We start from the raw sequence: 19,827 nt of genomic DNA, 5'->3' as shown, positions 1-19,827 counted from the left end.
TGTAGGAGCTGCATGGGCAGAATCTTCTGTTCGGCGAGCGGGGGGCGGGGCCCGCTTGCCGATGCATAAAATGACGCAGGGTAACATCGGGTGTGCGTCCTGACATCACCTCGCATCATTTAGATTTTCAGGTCGGTGGGCATGCAGCTGACTTGGCCTATTAAGGCCATTAAAAAACTAATTGAAATATTAATGGACCAGCCCATCCAACCTTAAGGTTGGCGGGCTGGCCGGGAGCCCTGGTGGGCTTCTGAAAAAGCATGAAACCTCAACAACGGGCAGGATGAGGTTTCATGAGTGATTAAAAAATCTCAGAACATTTCAAAATAAAAGTTATGGACATATCCCAACTCATGTGACAGAGTCACATGAGGGTTCATGGCAGCAAAATTTTTCTCTCATCTTTATTTGAAGTTTCAAACCTGAGCCGATCTCCCTGAGGCAGCACTTTGCCTCAGGGAGATCTGTGCATGCATGCACGAAAGTGCGCACTCCCAGCTCAGGGAATCCCCCCCCCCCAGCCCGCACAGGGAGCGCATAGCACTTCCTGGCGGATGTCACGCTGGCGGGCCTTAATTGGCCCGCCCACGTAAAATGGCGGCCACCCCCAACCGGGGGCGCCGATCAGGAACCTGCCTGCCCGCGCCCACTCCCACACATCCCACCGCACATCATGCTTTTTCAGAAGCCCAACAGGGGGAAAATGTTGGCCCATGTCTCCTCTGATGAGGAAGATGTCGAAGTGGATGAGAGTGAGGAGGTCCTCAAAGGCAACAATGAAGGCAATGAGGCCAGTGCACTGACCAGACAAGGCAGGCACGCTCGGGAGGCCCTCATAGCTGCTAGATCTGTGGAGGATGATGATGACATGCAGTAAGGAGCACCATAGATCCTCACATTGCATCTGTAAATGTTTGACTCCAGTCTGCCTGACGACAGCACACATATCCTCTGTGATAAGGCTCCGGTCATGCAGTGGAGACCTTAATTATTGCTCGAGTCCAGGATAATGATGACGACATGCAATGAGAATACTCCATTGATTTTCACATAGCCTCTGTGAATGTATGACTCCTGTCTGGACGAGGGCAGCTCACTTGTGCTTTGTGATCAGGGTCATATCATGGAGGCGTAGCTGCGAAACTTTAAATGCACTTGATCCTTTGACAGCCTTCAGCACCTGACCTCTTCAGGAGCACGGTGTCACTGGTCACAGATGCTGATGAGATGGGGGTCAGCACCCCCATAAAGGTGCTGACAGCACACAGAGAGAATGAGCGATGTGACACCTGCCCATGACATTCTGACAGCAATGACAAGCACCGTCGAGGTTCAGGCATCAGTAATGTGTCCAGTGGGTGTGATGCTGGACCATCATTTTGGTCTGAAGGCTGCACAAAGCACAGGGAAGAGACCCTGGACTGAGACACGTGCCTTTATTTTGTGCATGAACCAAGGTTTCACATCTGAGTGACAGGAACACTGCTCAACAGAATAAGGAGCCATAGGCAGGGAGACATTCTTGGGAGTTTATTTACAATAGTGAACATTATGTACAAATGATTGTCATTCATGGCCAGGCTATGCAACTACATCTTCTTAACCTTCCTAACTCTGCAGCTACATCTTATGCTCCCCGCCAGCATCCACATTGGAGGGGGAGGTGAAGGCAGCTGCTGACTGGTACGCCCTGTCTGTGATGCTCTTGGCGTACATTCCCTGGAGGGCCGAGACCTGGAGGGCCCAGGCTTACTTTCGGGATCCTGCTGTGGGGCAGTGGCACTGACCTCGGCCTATGGAGGTTGGGGGTCACAGGAAGACGGAATTCAGATGGGCCGGACACTCCCGGAGTCACCTGGGTGGATGGCCCTGGGGTGTCTAGCTGCTGGTCCTCCTCCCTATGGGTGCCCGACAGCCCTTGCCTGACTCCTTAAGGAGAAGGGGAAGCTGGAGTGAGATCGAGCTGCTCCCCTTTCGCTCAGACTGTTGGAGGCCAACTGTGGCATCAGCAATGGAGTTCAGCCCGCTCAGCAGTGCAGGACCAATGACCTGAACCCAGGTCTCCTTGGCGGCTGCCATCCTGCCAGTTTTGACCTCAGTTCATTGGCATTCTGGCTGGATGGATTCCTCCTCGTACCTTGCAATCTGAGGAGTGCAGCCGACATCCCTTCCTGATGTCCCCGAGCTTGCCTTTGCAGCTTCAGCAACTGAAATATGACCAAGCCCAGGGGCTCGTCATCTGACTCAGACTCAGCAGATTTCTGGTCTCCAGCAGTCTTTACAGTGCCAGAGACCTGGGAAGTCCTTGCCACCACCTGTTGTGGATGAGACAGTGTGATGTGCTCACCAGACTATCAACCATCAACACCCTAAGGGTTACCATTGGCTAGAAACTGAATTGGACTAGCCATATCAATACTGTGGCTACAAGAGCAGGTCAGAGGCTAGGAATCCTATGACAAGTACTAGAGAGGGTGCAGAGGAGATTTACCAGGATGTTGCCTGGGCTGGAGAGTTTTAGTTATGAAGAGAGATTGGATAGACTGGGGTTATTTTCCCTGGAGCAGTGGAGATTGAGGGGGGACATGATTGAGGTGTATAAAATTGAGGGGCATATATAGGGTAGACAGGAAGGAACTTTTCCCCTTGGCGGAGGGATCAACAACCAGGGGGATTTAAGGTAAGGGGCAGGAGATTTAGAGGGGATGTGAGGAAGAATTTTTTCACCCAGAGGGTGGTGGGAATCTGGAACTCACTGCCTGAAAGGGTGGTAGAGGCAGATTCCCTCATAACATTTAAGAAGTATTTGGATGTGCACTTGCGATGTCATGGCAAACAAAGCTATGGGCCTAATGCTGGAAAATGGGATTAGAATAGTTAGGTACTTATTTGACCGGTGCAGACTCAATGGGCTGAAGGGCCTTTTTCTGTGCTGTAGACCTCTATGACTCTATGAGTAACTCACCTCTTTACTCCCCAAAGCCTGTCCACCATCCACAAGGCACAAGTCAGGAGTGTGGCGGAATACTCCCCACTTGCCTGGATGAGTGCAGCTCCCACAACACTCAAGAAGCTTGACATCGTCCAGGACAAAGCAGTCCGCTTGATTGGCACCACATCCACAAAATTCACTCCCTCCACCACCGACGCACAATGTATACCAAGTACAAAATGCACTGCAGGAATTCATCAAGGCTCCTTAGACAGCACCTTCCAAACTCATGACCACTGCCATCTAGAAGGACAAGGGCAGCAGGTAGATAGGAATAGCACCAACTGGAAGTTCCCCTCCAAGTTACTCACCATCCTGACTTGGAAATATATCACCGTTCCTTCACTGTTGCTAGGCCAAAATCCTGGAATTTCCTCCCTATCAGCCCCGTGGGTGTGCCTACTCCACATGGACTGCAGCGGTTCAAGAAGGCAGCTTACCACCACCTTCTCATGGGCAACTAGGGATGGGCAATAAATGCTGGCCCAGCCAGTGAAGCCCATATCCCATGATGAATAAAAGGAAAAGATTGTGATCCCGAGGCTGCTCTTAAGCTAGGTCCCACCAAGGTGCATATCTCTGCGCTGGTGGAGGGTGTAGGTGAGCGCTGTGACAGGTGTTTAATGAAGGTGCCTTCAGATTCCTCTTCAGATGTTTCTTCGGGCCTAGATTGGAGGCCCTGGGTCGTGGACTCCGTCGGTTGTCTCCCGGATGTGCCTCGAAAGCAAAGAGAGGTAACTAGTGCATGGCAGGGGATTGTGGAACAGGAGAAGTGACTCACAGCATGGTTGTCTGATGGATGTTGCATTGCTGGATCCTCACTCGGAGAGCTCCGCCAACCTCACCATCAGCACAGGAACGGTCCAGGTCCTAGCCGGCCAGCTGGATGACTCTATTTTCAAAGTCCTTGAGGTTTTAGGCATTCCTTCACTAGCCTACGACCTCTCCATCTTGTTTGCCAGCTTGTCCTTGCCTTTCGGGGCCATGTCTTCTGTGCAGCAGTCGTGGACTGGAAGTACTAAGAGGTGTGCACATGGCTGCACTTTAAATATGGCACCTGGTGTGAGGAAGCAGCGAGGTGAAGGCATGGTGGGTGAATAAGAGCCAGCTCGCCATTGAAACAGTGTGTGATTGGGATGATACGGCGTGAAAACCCGCCATTACGACCAGCGGGAAAAAAGTTCTTTTTCCTGTCTGCTACCGCACTTAGTGCAAATCTGGGATGCTTCCGCCCTGCAATTGGAAAACAAACCTTCTGGGGAGACTGAAATACTGTTGGAAATTATATAGAAGGACACAAAGAGCCTTCAGAGCTAAGTAATAGATGTTGTTGAGTCCAGTGGTGCAATACAGACATGTTGAAGAGGCTAGATCCAGAGGCTAATAAGCAAAGATATAGTTGCTGCAGCTGTTTATGTTATTTGAGATAAATGGTGGATCTACGCCAGCCAGATCTTTGTAAGCAGCATTGAGGAGGTTCTGCAGACATGTGCCATTTTTGGTGAAGACCGTCCCCGTGGAACTCAGGCTGGTTGTGTGCTGCTAACGGCTGAGGATCAGGTCAGAAGAGGACTGAAATTCTTTGTGAGGAACTCAGAGTTCTGAAGGAAGTTGTCACTGAGATTGATGACATAGATGCTAGATGGACTGACGAGCCAATCCGTAAGATTTGCCCTAGTTGTATTTGTCATTTCATGTGTCATTTATACTTTATAATCGACCACACTAATTTCCTGTTAATTTATCTTTAAGTTATGTTGATTCTGGGTTTTAGAGTATAGGGGTTTAGCTAAGGTGGTATTTGAGTATTTGATTTGTATGGCTCTTGTATAGTAAAAATTATTTTGTTTAAACCATGGAACCTTGTAGCTGAATTCTTTTATTAAATAAATGGGATGTCAGATTTTTTTTAAAAAGTCATTGGTCTCGACTGAGATCATAACAAAATTAGGGGCTCTTTGCAGGATTTGAATACATAGGCGGATTCGGGTGCTGGGATTTGCTAAAGTTTAGGCTTATAAAATTTCACAGTGAATTTTACTGTGCCTATTGGAAAGCAGAATGGCTTTGTCAATTGCTGAGACTTTTCTTGAGAGGGAATATTTATTCCTGAATGATTTGCAACAATTAGCAAAGGTTAGGTTAATAGCATTAGCAGCAAAGCAGGGACTACAAAAGAAGTAATTGATGCAACAGCAAATCATTTGGAATTTGGAGAAAAGCCTAACCGAGATGTAGCACAGCTTGAGTTAGCTAGAATTCAGTTGCAGATGACGCAGCTTGAAATGGAAAAAGATATGAAATAGCTCGAATTAGAAAATTAATGAAAAATCTCGAACTAGAAAGAGAAAAAAAGAAAAGAGAAATGTGGAAGCTTGAAATTGAATTCCAGAAAGGGAAGTCAGCAAGAGAGGAAAGAACAGGTTTCGAGTGCTTCAAAGAGAAAAAGATATCAGGCAACATGAACTGAAGAAAGAAAGCTTATGTTATATGGTAAAGGAGGAACTAATAGTTCAAGTCCCACTTTAAATTTTGATTTAGTTAGGAATATTCACTAGTGCCTAAATTCACTGAGGATGGATTTGGGAGATATTTTACCTCGTTTGAGAAAGTTGCTACAAAGTTAGCGTGGCCAAAGCCCACATGGACTCTTACTTTGCAAAGTATTTTGATAGGAATAGCATTGGATTTTTATTCAAGTCTTTGGGAAGAGCAATCTTCAGATTTTCAAACTGTAAAAACATCAGTTCTTAATCAGAACTTGTCCTTGGAATATATTAATAAGATTGGTGTTAAGATGAACCAAAGGTGCACACTTATTATTGGTTGTGTAATGTTTAATGAGACCATAGGGAGACAAAAGACAGTGGTTATATTTTTCTATCCAAAACATTTGGCTCTGAAGTAACCTTTCTCAATTAAATTTCAGCTTATTTAAATAATAGCTAATGGCATCATCAGCATGTTAGATGAGATGTTTTTATTTGCTATTTCAAGGAACATGTAAATGTGCTTTAAAAAAATAGATTCCACCATATGAGGTTTTCATAATGTGGCCCCAGTAATTGATACCCTCTCGTTGATAACCTATTTTACTTTTCGTTGTTTATTTTTTTGTCCCTAGATCAGTAAAGATCCTATATTTGTGCCGGGTGTTTGGGGACCCTATCACTCAGTTATGGTACCTGGATTTTGGCTAAATGAAGGTGGACAGAGTGCTACAGGGAAACTGGTAAGAAAGATCCAATACTGTAGCCTAATGGAAAGGAGTCAAATTCTTGATTTTGGGAATCAACCGAGGATGATTTATGTTGTATTTATATTGTGGAACTGATTACACTGAAAGCTACATTGCAGGGGAGAACTCAGAGCACACGTCACAACTTTGGAATATCGGTACATACGCAGCTTTGAGGACAGCATGTTTTCTATCACTTATGTTTTTCATTACTTTTTCCTTCACTAGTAATTTTGGAAGAAATCAATGCAGAGTATGACAGAAGCATAAAATAGAGGATTCAGCAATCTTCTCAGATTGATGGGTACCCTGTGGAAAATTGAACCTTTCAATCACCTGTAACTTATTTGCACAGGATGGAAAAACATTCATTTTTAAAGATATTGTTGCTCTTGACCATCTCCACGCACTTAATTTGATAAAAGCTCCCAACAAAATGAGTACAACACTATCTTTCCATATCACAGCTTTTCTCTTTGCCTATTCTATAGCATTGTAATTGCAATGCAAATCTTGCCTACCATTACATACCCATGTGAATTGGTTAGAAACATGGAAAGTCATATTTTCAAGCAATTGTAGAAAATGGTTTTCTAAACACCAGCGTTAATACATATTTTATGACAATTAGAATAAAAAGGGGCTATGGTGGCCATGCTTTTAGTTGCCTAGGCCTTAAACTCTGGTACTTCTCCCAAAGTGTCTCTATACCCTTTTTTTCCTTTAAGATGCTTTTTAAAACTTAATGTGGCTCAGCGTCAAATTTTATTTGATAATGCCCTTATGAAGTGCCTTGAGATGTTTTACCATGTTAGAAAGACATTTTAGCACACAGTAAGGCCCCACAAAGCAAGGGAGATAAATATCCAGACAATGGTTTTATTACCATTGATTAGACAAAAGAAGTGTTAGTCAAGATAATTCCCCAACTTTCAAATAATGTCATAGGATTTTTAAAGTCCACCTGAATTGATGGACAGAACTGTGGTTTAATGTCTCATTCAAAAGACAGCACTTTGGACAATCAGCATCCAGTATTGAACTGAAGTGTAATCCTATTCTATATGCTTAAATCCTGGATTGGGTTTGAGCTCACAACCTTCTGATTTAGAGACGAAACTACTACCATAGAGTCTATTTCACATTTTATGTTGGTTGATGAAACAATATTGGCAGGATATTGGAAGAACTCCCTGCTCTTTTTTTCATCTGAATCAGCAAATAAGGCCACAATTACTATGTGAGAATGTCAACCTAAATTACATGCTCAAAACATGCATAAATGCTTGAACCACAATTTTTTGACAGACCCATAAGCAAGAGTGCTGCCAGCTGAGCACTAGTTTTGCTAAATTGGACTATATTACTTATAATTTCTGAAACAATATGAATCATTATTGCTACTGCTGAAACAAAAGGAACTTGAAGATTGGCGATTGTAACATGTAAGTTCTTCAGAATTCACACCCAATATATTTGTTTCACTCCACACACCTCTAATTATTACTCACTGAAAGTAACCGTCATTTTCAGTTCCAACCCTGGTTCAGTTATTTTTTTCAATTGTAAAAAGGTCCTAAGTTTTAACCATTTAACCTTCAGAAAGATTTGGATTTGTACTTTGTGTATTTAAATATGAATCTGTTCTTTATAAGCAAGTTTTAGACATTGGAGAGAATTTTACCCCTGTCGGGGAGGTTGTGTTGGGGCAGGCGCTGGCGGGCGCGTACCCGATCGATGCCCCCGATCAGGTCCGCACCACCATATTACGTGGGCAGGCCAATTAAGCTGAGTCAGGAGTGTGCTCTTTCGCGCATGTGTGTGAAAGAGTGCAGAAATCTCCCTGAGGTACAAAGGTGCCTCAGGGAGATAAGTTTTAAGTTTTAAAAATTTTAATAAAGAAAAAAAAATTTAAGACATGTCCCCTCAACATTGTTGAAGAACTGTTGTGGTTCCCACTGTCATTGCTTTCCAGAGACAGTTGTGTTTTTAAAAAAAAAATTTTGATTACAATTATTTTGCAGGATCGACTTTTTAAAAATTAGACCTATTTTGTCACATGAGCTGGGACATGTCAATGAACTTTAATGAAAACAATGTATTTAATTTATAAACTCTTCATGAAACCTCATCCCGCCCGTGGATGAGGTTCCATGAAAAATGCGAAGGCCGCCTGGGCTCTACACCTGCCTGCCAACCTTAAGGTTGGACGGGCAGCTTTCTCAATACCCTTAATTAGTTAATTATTGGCCTTAACAGGCCTTTGACAGTTCGGCAAGTGCGCAGCCGACTTGGCTGCACGCCCACCAAACTGAAAATCTAAATGACACACGGTGACGTTGGGACACACGCCCGATGTCACCCCGCGTCATTTTACGCCTTGGTGAGTGGAGGCGGGGCCCACTCACCGAGCTGAAGATTCACCCCATTGTTACAAATAACACAGAAGAATTTTCCATCCACTGCCAGGCCTCTATTTCTGGTATTATCCAATAATTTTATACTGAAACAAAAATTTTTGGAAGATTGAAATTTTGAAAGTCCGTGCAAATATTTGAACTTTACAGCTCTCTATTATGCTGAAAACTAAGCCTTGGTACAACTTGTTTCTTTGTTTTAGATAGACCATGTCATTAGAGGCCATGCTGCATTCGCCGAGCTGGAGTCCAAAGCCAAAGCTAGGTCTGTCTGTTTCTTATAGCTTTGAAGTGATCCTTAATCGGTATTCAACCTTGCCTCTTTTTTAAAGATTGTCGGTATAATTTGATTTAGATAATTGGAAGCTTTTCTGCTTCCATGTGGTATTTTCTTTATTTAACAGTTTTTTCTGTGCACTTGCAGAAAATATATTAACTTGAGCAAGCCCTACTTAATAATTAAAACCTTACATCACTACATCAAGTTATAATTCTGAAATCGATACAAGATATGACCCTATGTTCTGAATTGTATAAAAACCTACCCACAACTGTAGTTATCACACATTATAAAGTCCAATGCTGGTCCATTCAAAGAAATAAATAAATCACTAATGCATCTCACAAGACCTAGAAATTACTGCTGTCAATATTAGTGAACAAATACTTAATCTGTTCATAAGACTTCCTTCTGTGTGCCCAGAAAAATATCATCTGAACATATTAAGCATTTGATCACTAATATTGCCAACAGTAATTCCTAGGCTTACATTTGTATGCATTAATTGAGAAACATAATAAAGAACCAGTTTTATGAACATGTGATATGTCAGGAAATTATGGGTTATTATCCACTTTTTTCTTAGCATTAATTTTAATATTTTCCAATATGTACTCCCATTGAGTGAAGCTTCTTGTCAGGAGCAGACTTTCCTGCAATGGAATCTTGTGCCAAGATTTTTGCCCCCAGGTCGAGTTCACAGAGCCAGGATATTTCCCGGCTCAGTGAACCTGACCTTGAAAAATGTCTGTCTGCAGGTCGGATTTTCGGTGGTGGGGGTGGGGGGATGGGGCTGAAACAGGTGTCGGATTGGGCAACCCCAGCATGAATGTTCAGGCTGCCTGAAGTGGCGGCGGGTTGGGTGCAAGGCCTGCCTCTGTGCCCCAGCACTGTGTTCAAATAAATAAATAATAATAATAAACAAAAAACATTCCTCTAGCCCTTGCCCCTCAGTCCCCACACACTCTTTATGACCCACCCATGCCAACCTATGCCCCCCATTCAGCCCCCATGGCCCCCATACCCTAATGCCAACTTAGTGCCCCCCTATACAGCCCATTTCTCCCATACTCCCAATGCCAACTTAGTGCCAACCCATGCCTCCCACCCGCCACCCTTTGCCCTTACCCCCTCTATACCAACTCATCAAGTATCCTTGAGCAGTTTATTGACAGCTTTGGCATTTCCTAATTAGCTTTGACAGGTTTAACACTTCCTGGATGGAAACATAAGAACATGGGAACATAAGTGCGGTCTAACCAAGGCTTTATACAATTGAAGCAAGACTTCACTACTCCTGTACTCAAATCCTCTTGCAACATAGGTTAACATACCATTAGCCTTCCTAATTGCTTGCTACACTTGCATATTAGCTTTCAGTGACATATTAACCAGGACATCCCGGTCCCTTTGTACATCTACACTTTCTAATCTCTTACCATTTAAGAAATACTCTGCATATCCGTCAAACATGATTTTCCATTCATAAATCCATGTTGACTATGCCCAATGAGATTATGATTATTCAATTGCCCATTTATCACATCCTTTAAAATAGATTCTAGCATTTTCCCCACTACCGATGTAAGGCTAACAGGTCTGTAGTTCCCTGTTTTTTCTCTCCCTTCCTTCCTAAATAGTGGGGTGACATTTGCTACTTTCCAACCTGCAAGAACCATTCTAGAATCTATAGAAATTTTGGAAGATGATCACCAATGCATCCACATCTCTATAACTACCTCTTTCAACATTCAGGGATGTAGAATATTAGGTCTTGGAGACTTATCAACCTTCAGTCCCATTAATTCCTTCAATACAACCTTCCTACTAATACTAATTTCCTTCAATTCCTCATTCTCTAATTCTGGGAGATTTCTTGTATCTTCCTCAATGAAGACAGACACAAAGTAACCATTTAGCCTCTCTGCCATTTCCCTATTCCCCATTATGAATTCTCCTGAAACTGCCTGTAATGGACCCACATTTGCCTTAGCCAAATGTTTCCTTTTTGCAGTCCATTTTTATGTTTTTTGCTAGTTTACATTCATATTCTATTCTCCTTTTCTTTATCAATTTCTTAGCATTGACAGGTTTGACAGCTGGATAGCCCCTTAACTTTTCCTTGACAGCTGGACAGTTCCTTAACAGCACTTTAACAGCACTTTAACAGTTCCTTGACAGCTGGATAGCTCTTTGGGCAGAATTTTGCCCTTGGTGGGCGGGCGGACCCCACCAGCGGCGGGCGGGCAGCTGACCCCCACCGCCGAAACGGGGCTTGCCACCATTTTGAGTGGGCAGGCCAATTAAAGCCCGCTCAGCGGGCTGCCCAATAGCGCATCCTGTGTGGGGGGGAGGGATTCCCCAACTGTCAAAGTGCTGTCTCAGGGAGATTACTAACAGTCTAAAAAACTTTAAAAATAGAAAAATAAAAAAATTATTAAAATGTCCCCCTCATGTGACAATGTCACACGAGATGGGACATGTTAATAAGAAGCACAGAAACTTTATTAAGTTTTTAAAAATGGACATGAAACATCATCCTGCCAGTGGATGAAGTTTCATAGATAACCAGGAGCCCGCTGGGGCTCCTGGCCTGCCTGCCAGCCTTAAGGTTGGATGGGCAGTGTCTTTAACAATCTTAATTATTCTGTCAATGGCCTCAATTGGCCATTGACAGGTTAGCGGGCGGACAGCTGATTTTGCTGTCCTCCCGCCTTCCTAAAGATTTAAATAGACTGGGATGACATCGGGGGTTCCTCCCAATGTCATCCCACGTCATTTTTGTGTCAACGAGCGGGCCCCGCCCCCAACTCGCCGATGGGAAAATTCTGGCCTTTAACAGTTCCTTGACAGCTGGACAGTTCTTTGACAGCTGAACAGCTCTTTAACAGTAACTTAATAGTACCTTGACAGCTGGACAGCTCTTTAACAGTTCTTTGACAGCTGGATAGCTCTTTAACAGTTTCTTGACAGCTGGACAGTTCCTTGACAGCTGGACAGTTCCTTGATAGCTAGACAGCTCTTTAACAGAAACTTAATAGTTCCTTTACAGCTGGAAAGCTCTTTAACAGCTTGACAGATCCAATGATTTTGTGCATAAGAAGTGCATAATCATGTTCACTTTCAACAATCCCAAAGTGTGCCTTATCTCTCCCAAAGGATGCCATACCTCTCCTAAAAGTGTCCCAGGACCCTATCGAAAGGGGTACCTTACCTCCCTAAAGGGATAGCATGGTTATCCAAACAGCTCTACAAAGTTCAGACATCTTCTTACCTTTTCTATTCTACACACTCTGGATTCCACACTCCTGTTCTTCCAAAATCCCACTTCAGTGGAGGCAGCTGGTAATTTAAATGGCCAGCTGCCTCCATGAATCATGCAAGTGCAAAGCCCAGCCCAACTATAGTCCTGCCCCTGCGAAAATGGAAAAACCTATCAGCCATTTCTGGGAAAATCCAGGCATTAGTGTCCCAAATTAATAATGAATGGGGTGAGATGGTGCTAGGCAAAATTAACACACAAACATGTTCTGACCTACACCTGCAACTCCTCCAAACCCTCTGCCATTTTAAAAGTTCCTAAACATTTACTTTCATCATGGAAAGTCAGTTCTTCTACACCTCCATTCCCCCTCAGGATGGCCTGTAGATCCCCTGCATCTTGAACCTGAGTAGGACTAGAATAAAAAAAATTCCATGCATCTCAGAAAAGGCCCAGGGCTCATAAATGTCTCCATACCTACACCTTTTTATTTAGAGGAACTGAGAAGGCTCTCCCAGTCTCCACCCACACTACCCCCTTCTGCCTTGCTGATTGTTCTTACCTGAGACAACTTCTTCTTTGACTGTTCTCAGTTCCTCTAAATAAAAAGGTGTTGCTATGGAGACATTTATGAGTCCTGGGCCTTTTCTGAGATGCATGGAATATTTTTTTATTCTAGTCCTACTCAGGTTCTCTCCCTCAATTCTTTTCCTGGTACATTGATGACTATATCGGTGCTCTTTCCTGCTCTCGGCCCGAACTGGAAATTTCCACCAATTGTGCCTCAAATTTCCACCACCCACTCGCCTTTATATGGTCCCCCTCCAAATCTTTCCCTCCTTCCCTTGATTTCCCTATCTCCATTTCTGAGGGTAGGCCGTCCACCAACATGTACTATAAGTCACTCACTCTCGCTGTCATCCTGACTACTTCCTGCTTCTTGTAAGGTGGGATGGGGGACCCCCAGCCCAGGGGCCGGATCCAGCCCATTGCACTTTTACATCCAACCCGCGGTGAGATTTTAAAAAAATGCATATCGTGTGCATATGACACATATGTCTCCACCACTTTAGGTCTCGCACTTCCCAGCCCATCTCCCGAGAGCTATCGAAATCCACCCGCCCCCCTACCGCGTGCTGTACTCTGGGCCAGCTGCGGCCATGTTCTGATGCCTGAGCCTCGGCCACAGTCACTAGAGGTTCCGGCTGTGGGGAGAGAGCGAGGCCTAAGATCCAGAAACAGGAGCTCAGGGCTGGGATGGGAAGCTGCTGGCTGCTGATCAGGTGGTGAAGTGTGAGTCACCTGGGGTGAGGGAGAAAAGGAGTAGGACACCCGGCTCCATTGGCAGCTAACACCCCCACCCAGCTCCATTGGTGTCCCAGGACAGGGGTTCAGCTCTGCAGACTGAGGAAGAGGCCCAGGCTCCAGGGCCAAGTGCATCCTTGGACTGGGAGTTTGCCAGAGCCTTGAATAGTTGAATCACTGCCTTCGGTAGGTTTGGGGGTGAGACAGAGTGGGAAAGGAGGAGGAGAGAGAGACAGAGTGGGAAAGGAGAGAGAGAGACAGACAGATAGCGTGGGAACCAGAGACAGAGAGAGAGAGATACAATGGGAATCGGAAAGAGAGAGACAAAGTGGGAATCGGTGAGAGACAGACAGACAGAAAGAGTGGGAAAGGAGAGAGAGAGACAAAGTGGGGAAGGAGTTGAGAGAGACACAGACAAAGTGGGAAAGGAGATAGAGAGACAGAGAGAGAGAAAAGCCAATTGCGAGTTGCAACGTCATCAGTCTCAGCAGACATAACAAGGCTCATTAAAGAAAAGCAAATTCAGCCATTGCATTAAAGCAGTGGGTGTGTTGAATGTTTCTGAATTCTCTCTTTAAAAAAAAATTATGTTCGTTTTTATGTGTGTGTATGGCTTGTAACTGATTTTATTTATGTATGAGTGGCTCTTGATAAGAAAAAGGTTCCCCACCCCTGTTGTAAGGGCTCTATTCTATTTTCTAAGTTTCTCCATCTTTGTCACATCTGGTCTGATGATGTCACCTTTTACACTAGTGCTTCCAATATGTCTGCTTTTTTTCCCTCAACTGAGGATTCCCCTCCCTCATAGTCGACAGGGGCCTCAACCATGTCTATTCCATTTTCCACACTTTTGCTCTCACCCCTTCCCTTCCCTCCTGTAACTACAATAAGGTTTCCCTTGTACTTGCTTTCCATCTCACCAGGCTCCACATTTAAGGGATCAACCTCTACCATTTCTGCCACCACCAAACGGATCTTTCCCTCCCCTTCCCATTTAGCACTCCAAAGGGATCACTCCCTCCCTAGTCCACTCCTCAATCACCATCAAACCACCCCCCATCCCTTTTCTTTCCCAGACAGGTGCAGGAGACGCAACAACTGCATTTTCACCTCTCCCCTTCTCATCGCCTAAGGCACCAAACATTCTTTCCAGATGAACAGTGATTGTACTTATTCAATTTAGTACAGTATATTACATTCACAGCTCACAATCTGGTCTTCTTCACACTGGGAAGACCTAAGGCAGATTGGATGATTACTTTGTAGAACACCTTAGTTCAGTCTGCAAGCATGACTCCAAACTTCCAGTTGCCTGTCATTTTAATTCTCCGTCCCATTCGCACTCTGACATCTCTGACCTTGGCCTCCTACTGACGAAGCATAACCAAAGCTTGAAGAACAACACCTCATCTTTTGAACAGGCTCTTAATGGCTTTCCATACTCTACATTGAGCTTAAGAATTGCAGATCACAACCACTGCTCCCATTTTTTAGGGAGTAGGTGCTGGTAGTGGTTCTGCTGTTGCCATTTTCAACTCCTCTAGATTATTTTTTGTTTGTTTTTTTACTTGTCCTATTATTACACTCTTGAAAGCCTTGCACTATCATCCGTTTTGTTATTTAATCACTCTCATCTTCCATATCATCACACATTTACCTTTTCTTCTTTTCTCCTCACTCTTTTTCCCTACCTATGTACTTGCTTAAAACATTACATATTATATCTGGAACATTTTTCTTTCCGACAAAATGCCACTGACCTGACATGTTAACTTTTGTTTCTCTCTGCAAAGATGCTGCTGGCTTGCTATTTCCAGCATTTTTTGATTGTATTATATAAAAACGTTAGTTTGTTCATATGGAATTCCTTTGCCTACCATTTTAACATAGCAGCACCCTATTTAAAATACTTAGCTTATTATCATGTTTATATGTTAATATCACCCAGTGCAATTTCATCCCAGAAGTAATGGGAGGGGCACTTTTATTAAAATATTGGTGTATTTAAAGTTCAAAAATGAAGCAGCTTGGCTGGGAATGAATTTCATAAACTACGAAAGTGATTTCTATGAATAGTTTATGAAGTCTGTTTCTACTCTTCAGTGCACTTCCATGCTCCAGCTACCTGTGAAAGGTGCATCTCCCAAATTGCAGTTTTCTAACATGTAAATTTAACTTCATTATGGATAAGCTGTCGGAACGACAGTTGTTTATTGTCCAAAATACCAGTAGCACTATTGAACTTATCTCGTTGACTAGGATTACAAGTGAGATAAAATAGAAAAAAATGACTTTCCAAATGTATCCTTATAAAAGTTGGCTAATTCTTATTTGTTATTTTCATTCTCGATGCACCCCTATTTCTTAATTGAGCAGTTTAAATTCTACACTATTTGGGCAGAGAAAACAGCCAGAGAAAAAAAATCATGGCTTTCTGAATGAGAATCCATAGCAGCTGAAATCATATAAGACTATTCTAATCTACATTGTGTATTTGAATTAAAAGAAATGTGTCATTGATAGCAAGGTTAAAGCCTTTGACCTGGAATTTCCTGAAAACTTGCACTGAACCAACAGTGTAAGAATAACACAACACTGATTCTGGTACAAAAAAAAATCAAGGAAATTGGTACCTTATGCTGACAATACACCTGTGTTCCCTCGATCTTCTGCACCAATGCAGCAAAACCTCCACCCAAACATCCTGCCGCTGATTAACAAATGTATTTTTCTGGCCTCAGAATGAGTTATGTTAAAAATTGAAAAGTTTCCACAGTTGCATTTGCTGTGCTTGATGTATACAAATGATGGTTTGTTGCATTTGAACGTTAATGTTTGTGCATAAAGGGACACTTCCATGAAGAATATGACAAGAAGTTCTACTCTTTCCTCAGGCCAAAGTTGTTTATGCCGATTTTAAAAACTCCTGACTTATTCTAATGCAATTAACAGGAAATATTGGCATAGGTACCTATCATTAAGAGCAGCATAGACACTGGTCTAACTTTTGGTGTGATCCTTGTGGGAATTCTGGGCCTTTTGAATGAAATCAAACAAGATGTTTGAAGGTCATACCTGCACCAGCTTGTGGCAAAATCAACTGTGATTTGAATAGAGACACAAATTGAAAAATGGATTGATATTATTCCTAATCTAGAGCTGTGGGTCTCTGGCGTAACATCAGTTGAGTGAATTGAACCTTCTGAATATCAGACTCCTTTTGCAGCTTTGAAAATGCAGGCCATTTTCTATCAGGCAAACAGATTTCAGTGTTTTTTTTACATAAATTTTGCTAACTACGATTTTAAAATGTGTAGATCTGCAACATTCCCCACATTTATAAAACTATTTCCATATGAAATTTAAAATTATTGTTTGAGATAAACATTCTCAAAGTACCAGCCTGCACACTAGTTAACTTTCAGTTTGCTCATCAGATCCACATTGTTTCCTCTTTGGCCCTCAATTTATACTGCATACCACAAAATCAAAGGATTTATTTAATATTTTTGAGTGAAGCAGTTCATACACACATGATAAATTATAGGTATAATTTATAAATGGATTGATTTACAGTCTGTTTCCAATTTTTCCCTGGGTAAAAAAAATGCATGCCCAATCAAACCTATTCAAGCTGTGATCATTGGTCATTGTTTATGAAAATGAGACATTTAAGGGCCAAGTTAACTTCTGTCAACGTTGAAAGAGGAATTAATCCACTGACAGGAATTATCATCTGGAGGATGTATTCCTAATTGCCGCAGGCAACCTTTGTCTTGAGCAGATGTCACCTTAAAGGCTGTGGTTTGGAATACATTTGAACAGTGAAATAAAATGAATATAAGGGTAGAATTTTCACAAAGTAAAATTTTACCCCAGTGCATATTTGCATATGCTTCCATCCCTTGAATGTGCCCCAATGGCTTTGAAGAGAAAAGTAGGGCCTGTAAGTTTTTTTCAGTGTAAAACACTAGCTCAGTCTTCAAAAATTTCCCTATTTTATTCCCAAAATGACAGCACCTAAATGGCCATTTTTATTCTTGGCTTATAACTGCGGAATGTTTTAGTTACAAAACGGTTGATTTCAGAATGTTTTCTTTCAGTGGGAAAAATGTCTACATGTACTTAAACAGTCACCTGGAGTCTATTAAAAAGAGTTATGCTGTGGGCATGCTTACTGTTGATTTACATGTTTGGCCTGATTTCCATGGTAACAGATCTCCCTTAGCAGATCCTACCCTAAAGGGCATGGTAGGTACATTTCAGTTTTACAGAGAAACCTTTTATAGCTTTTGTTTGGAACAATGACAAAATGAAAAAAATGCATATTATTCATTTTTAACTGCCAATTTGATTGATTTTTTGTTGAAATTATTTCTTTTTGTCAGTATGTGCTGACATATTTTACTTTAAGAGCCCCTTTTTCCCATTTATTTGGCTTAAGGTTGCTGTCTGTTTCACTATTGAAAACATTTGTTTTCTGCTGGCCCAAAAAGTCTGACCTCATTTTTTTAATGTAGTTTGCATTTTGATGCAGCAAATTGAGGCAGGAATTGCTTCTTTCGTTATGGCATTGTCTTCCTTGATGTTGTTAGAAATGTAAGTTTTCAGAGAGCATTCAGTGTAAGCGGATGTGATTAGATTTTTTCTATTGATTTTTTTTTGTCTTATTTCTCCAATTTTCCTGATGAACCCTCTCTTTTGTGCTTGATCTGTTGGGAAAGGTGAGGCTACCCCTTCTTGCCCCCCATGTTATATCACAGTCTCCCAAGAGGAGGCACATTTACAGCTGCACAAGGTAATGTCATTGAATGTTCCACTGGGAAGTGAAATTATTGGAAAACAGCTGATTGGAAGCTCACCAGATTAATTTAAATTTAGTTTTCTCGTGTTTTCATAGATATAATTTTGCAGGTAACGCAGAAAGCTCAGGCAGCATCGCAAGAGAAAGTAGTTCTATGAAGAGATAGAGAAGAAAAATGTAGTAGTCAGATGCAGAACAAAATGGGGGAGAGGTTACATAAAAGCAAACAAAAATAAAAGGGCAGCAGGAGATCCTGCACTTGACAGAGAGTGATGTAGAAATGAAACAGAAGCAACAGTGTTAGAAGAACTGCACATCAGACCAGGGAAAGGGAAAGGATTGCGTGTCCAAAAAAAAAACTTGTAGTTGCTCAATTGTGAAAGCGTACTAGTGCACTCATAGAAAGTACTTTGTGGGTTCAATATGAGCTCAGCTAAATGGCAAGATTTCAGAATGAATGCCCAAACATCAGTCAGCTCATCGTTTCACTATACTGAGATGCCCATTTGAGGTGATGGTATTCAAATGCACCCGCTACCCTTGTCCTTCTCAGTGGTGGAGATTGTGAGTTTGGGAAGTGTTGCCAAAGAAGCCTTGTTGAAGTACATCTGTAGATCGTATACATTAGAGCCAGGGAATGCCAATGGTGGGTGGAGTGGATGTTTAAGCCAATGAATTGGATGCTGATGAACCTGACTGCTTTGTCCTGGATGGCAATGCGATTCTTAGGTATTGTTGCAACTGCAACCATCTAGGCCAGTGGAGAGTATTCCATGACTTTAGCCTGTTAGGTGGTGGAAAGGCTTTAGGCAGTCAGGAGGTGAACCACTCATCACAGAATACTCAGTCTCTCATTACCACACAATTTTTATGTGATTGTTCCAGTTGTTTTTGGTCAATGGTCACACCCAGGTTGCTGATGATGGGCAAATCCGATGATCAGAATTTCTCACTAAGAATCAAACAGTTCAAACAATCCATCCTTGAAGAAACTTGAAATGTATATTTTAGAAGCATTTCTGTGGCCATAGACGTGACTTCAGGACGGTATGTTGCCTCCCTGGTGCCAGGGACAAGGATATCACTAAGTGGCTGCAGGACATTCTTCTGGGGGAAGGGTGAACAGCCAGAGGTCATGGTCCACGTTGGTACCAATGACTTAGGTAGGAAGCGGGATGTGGTCCTGCAGACAGAATTTAGGGAGCTAGGTTGAAAATTAGAAAGCAGGACCTCAAAAGTTGTAATCTCCAGATTACTCCCAGAGCCACGTGCACTTGAGTACAGAAATAGGAGGATAAGGCAGATGAATGCGTGGCTGGAAAGATGGTGCAGGAGGGAGGGTTCTAGATTCCTGGGACACTGGAACTGGCTCTGGGAACGATGACACCTGTACAATTCGGATGGGCTGCACCTGAACAGACTGGAACTGAGTTCCTTGCAGGGTGTTTTGCCAGTGCTGTTATGGGGGAGCTTTAAACTAACTGGGACAGGGTGTGTGAACCAGGAGAGAATATTACAGATTAATTCCA

At 42.8% G+C, this 19,827-nt stretch overlaps 1 protein-coding gene across 8 annotated transcripts in view; it reads left to right on the top strand.

The window, feature by feature from the left end:
• fggy (FGGY carbohydrate kinase domain containing) overlaps positions 1-19,827 on the top strand; it is a 371,941-nt gene that overhangs the window by 245,911 nt on the left and 106,203 nt on the right. For all 8 annotated transcript variants that reach the window (XR_013579315.1, XM_078561209.1, XM_078561205.1 and 5 more), the window contains 3 exons: positions 6,117-6,224; positions 8,851-8,912; positions 17,598-17,745. Coding sequence is in view for 7 of the 8 variants with exons in the window: in XM_078561209.1 (XP_078417335.1) it covers positions 6,117-6,224; positions 8,851-8,912; positions 17,598-17,745 (318 nt within the window). In the remaining variant the exon portion in view is untranslated. The remainder of the gene's footprint in view (positions 1-6,116; positions 6,225-8,850; positions 8,913-17,597; positions 17,746-19,827) is intronic.

Source organism: Cetorhinus maximus, chromosome 17, assembly GCF_964194155.1.
Source record: "Cetorhinus maximus chromosome 17, sCetMax3.hap1.1, whole genome shotgun sequence".
Classification (NCBI taxonomy): Eukaryota; Metazoa; Chordata; class Chondrichthyes; order Lamniformes; family Cetorhinidae; genus Cetorhinus; species Cetorhinus maximus.
This window is presented reverse-complemented; position numbering and strand designations above follow the sequence as displayed.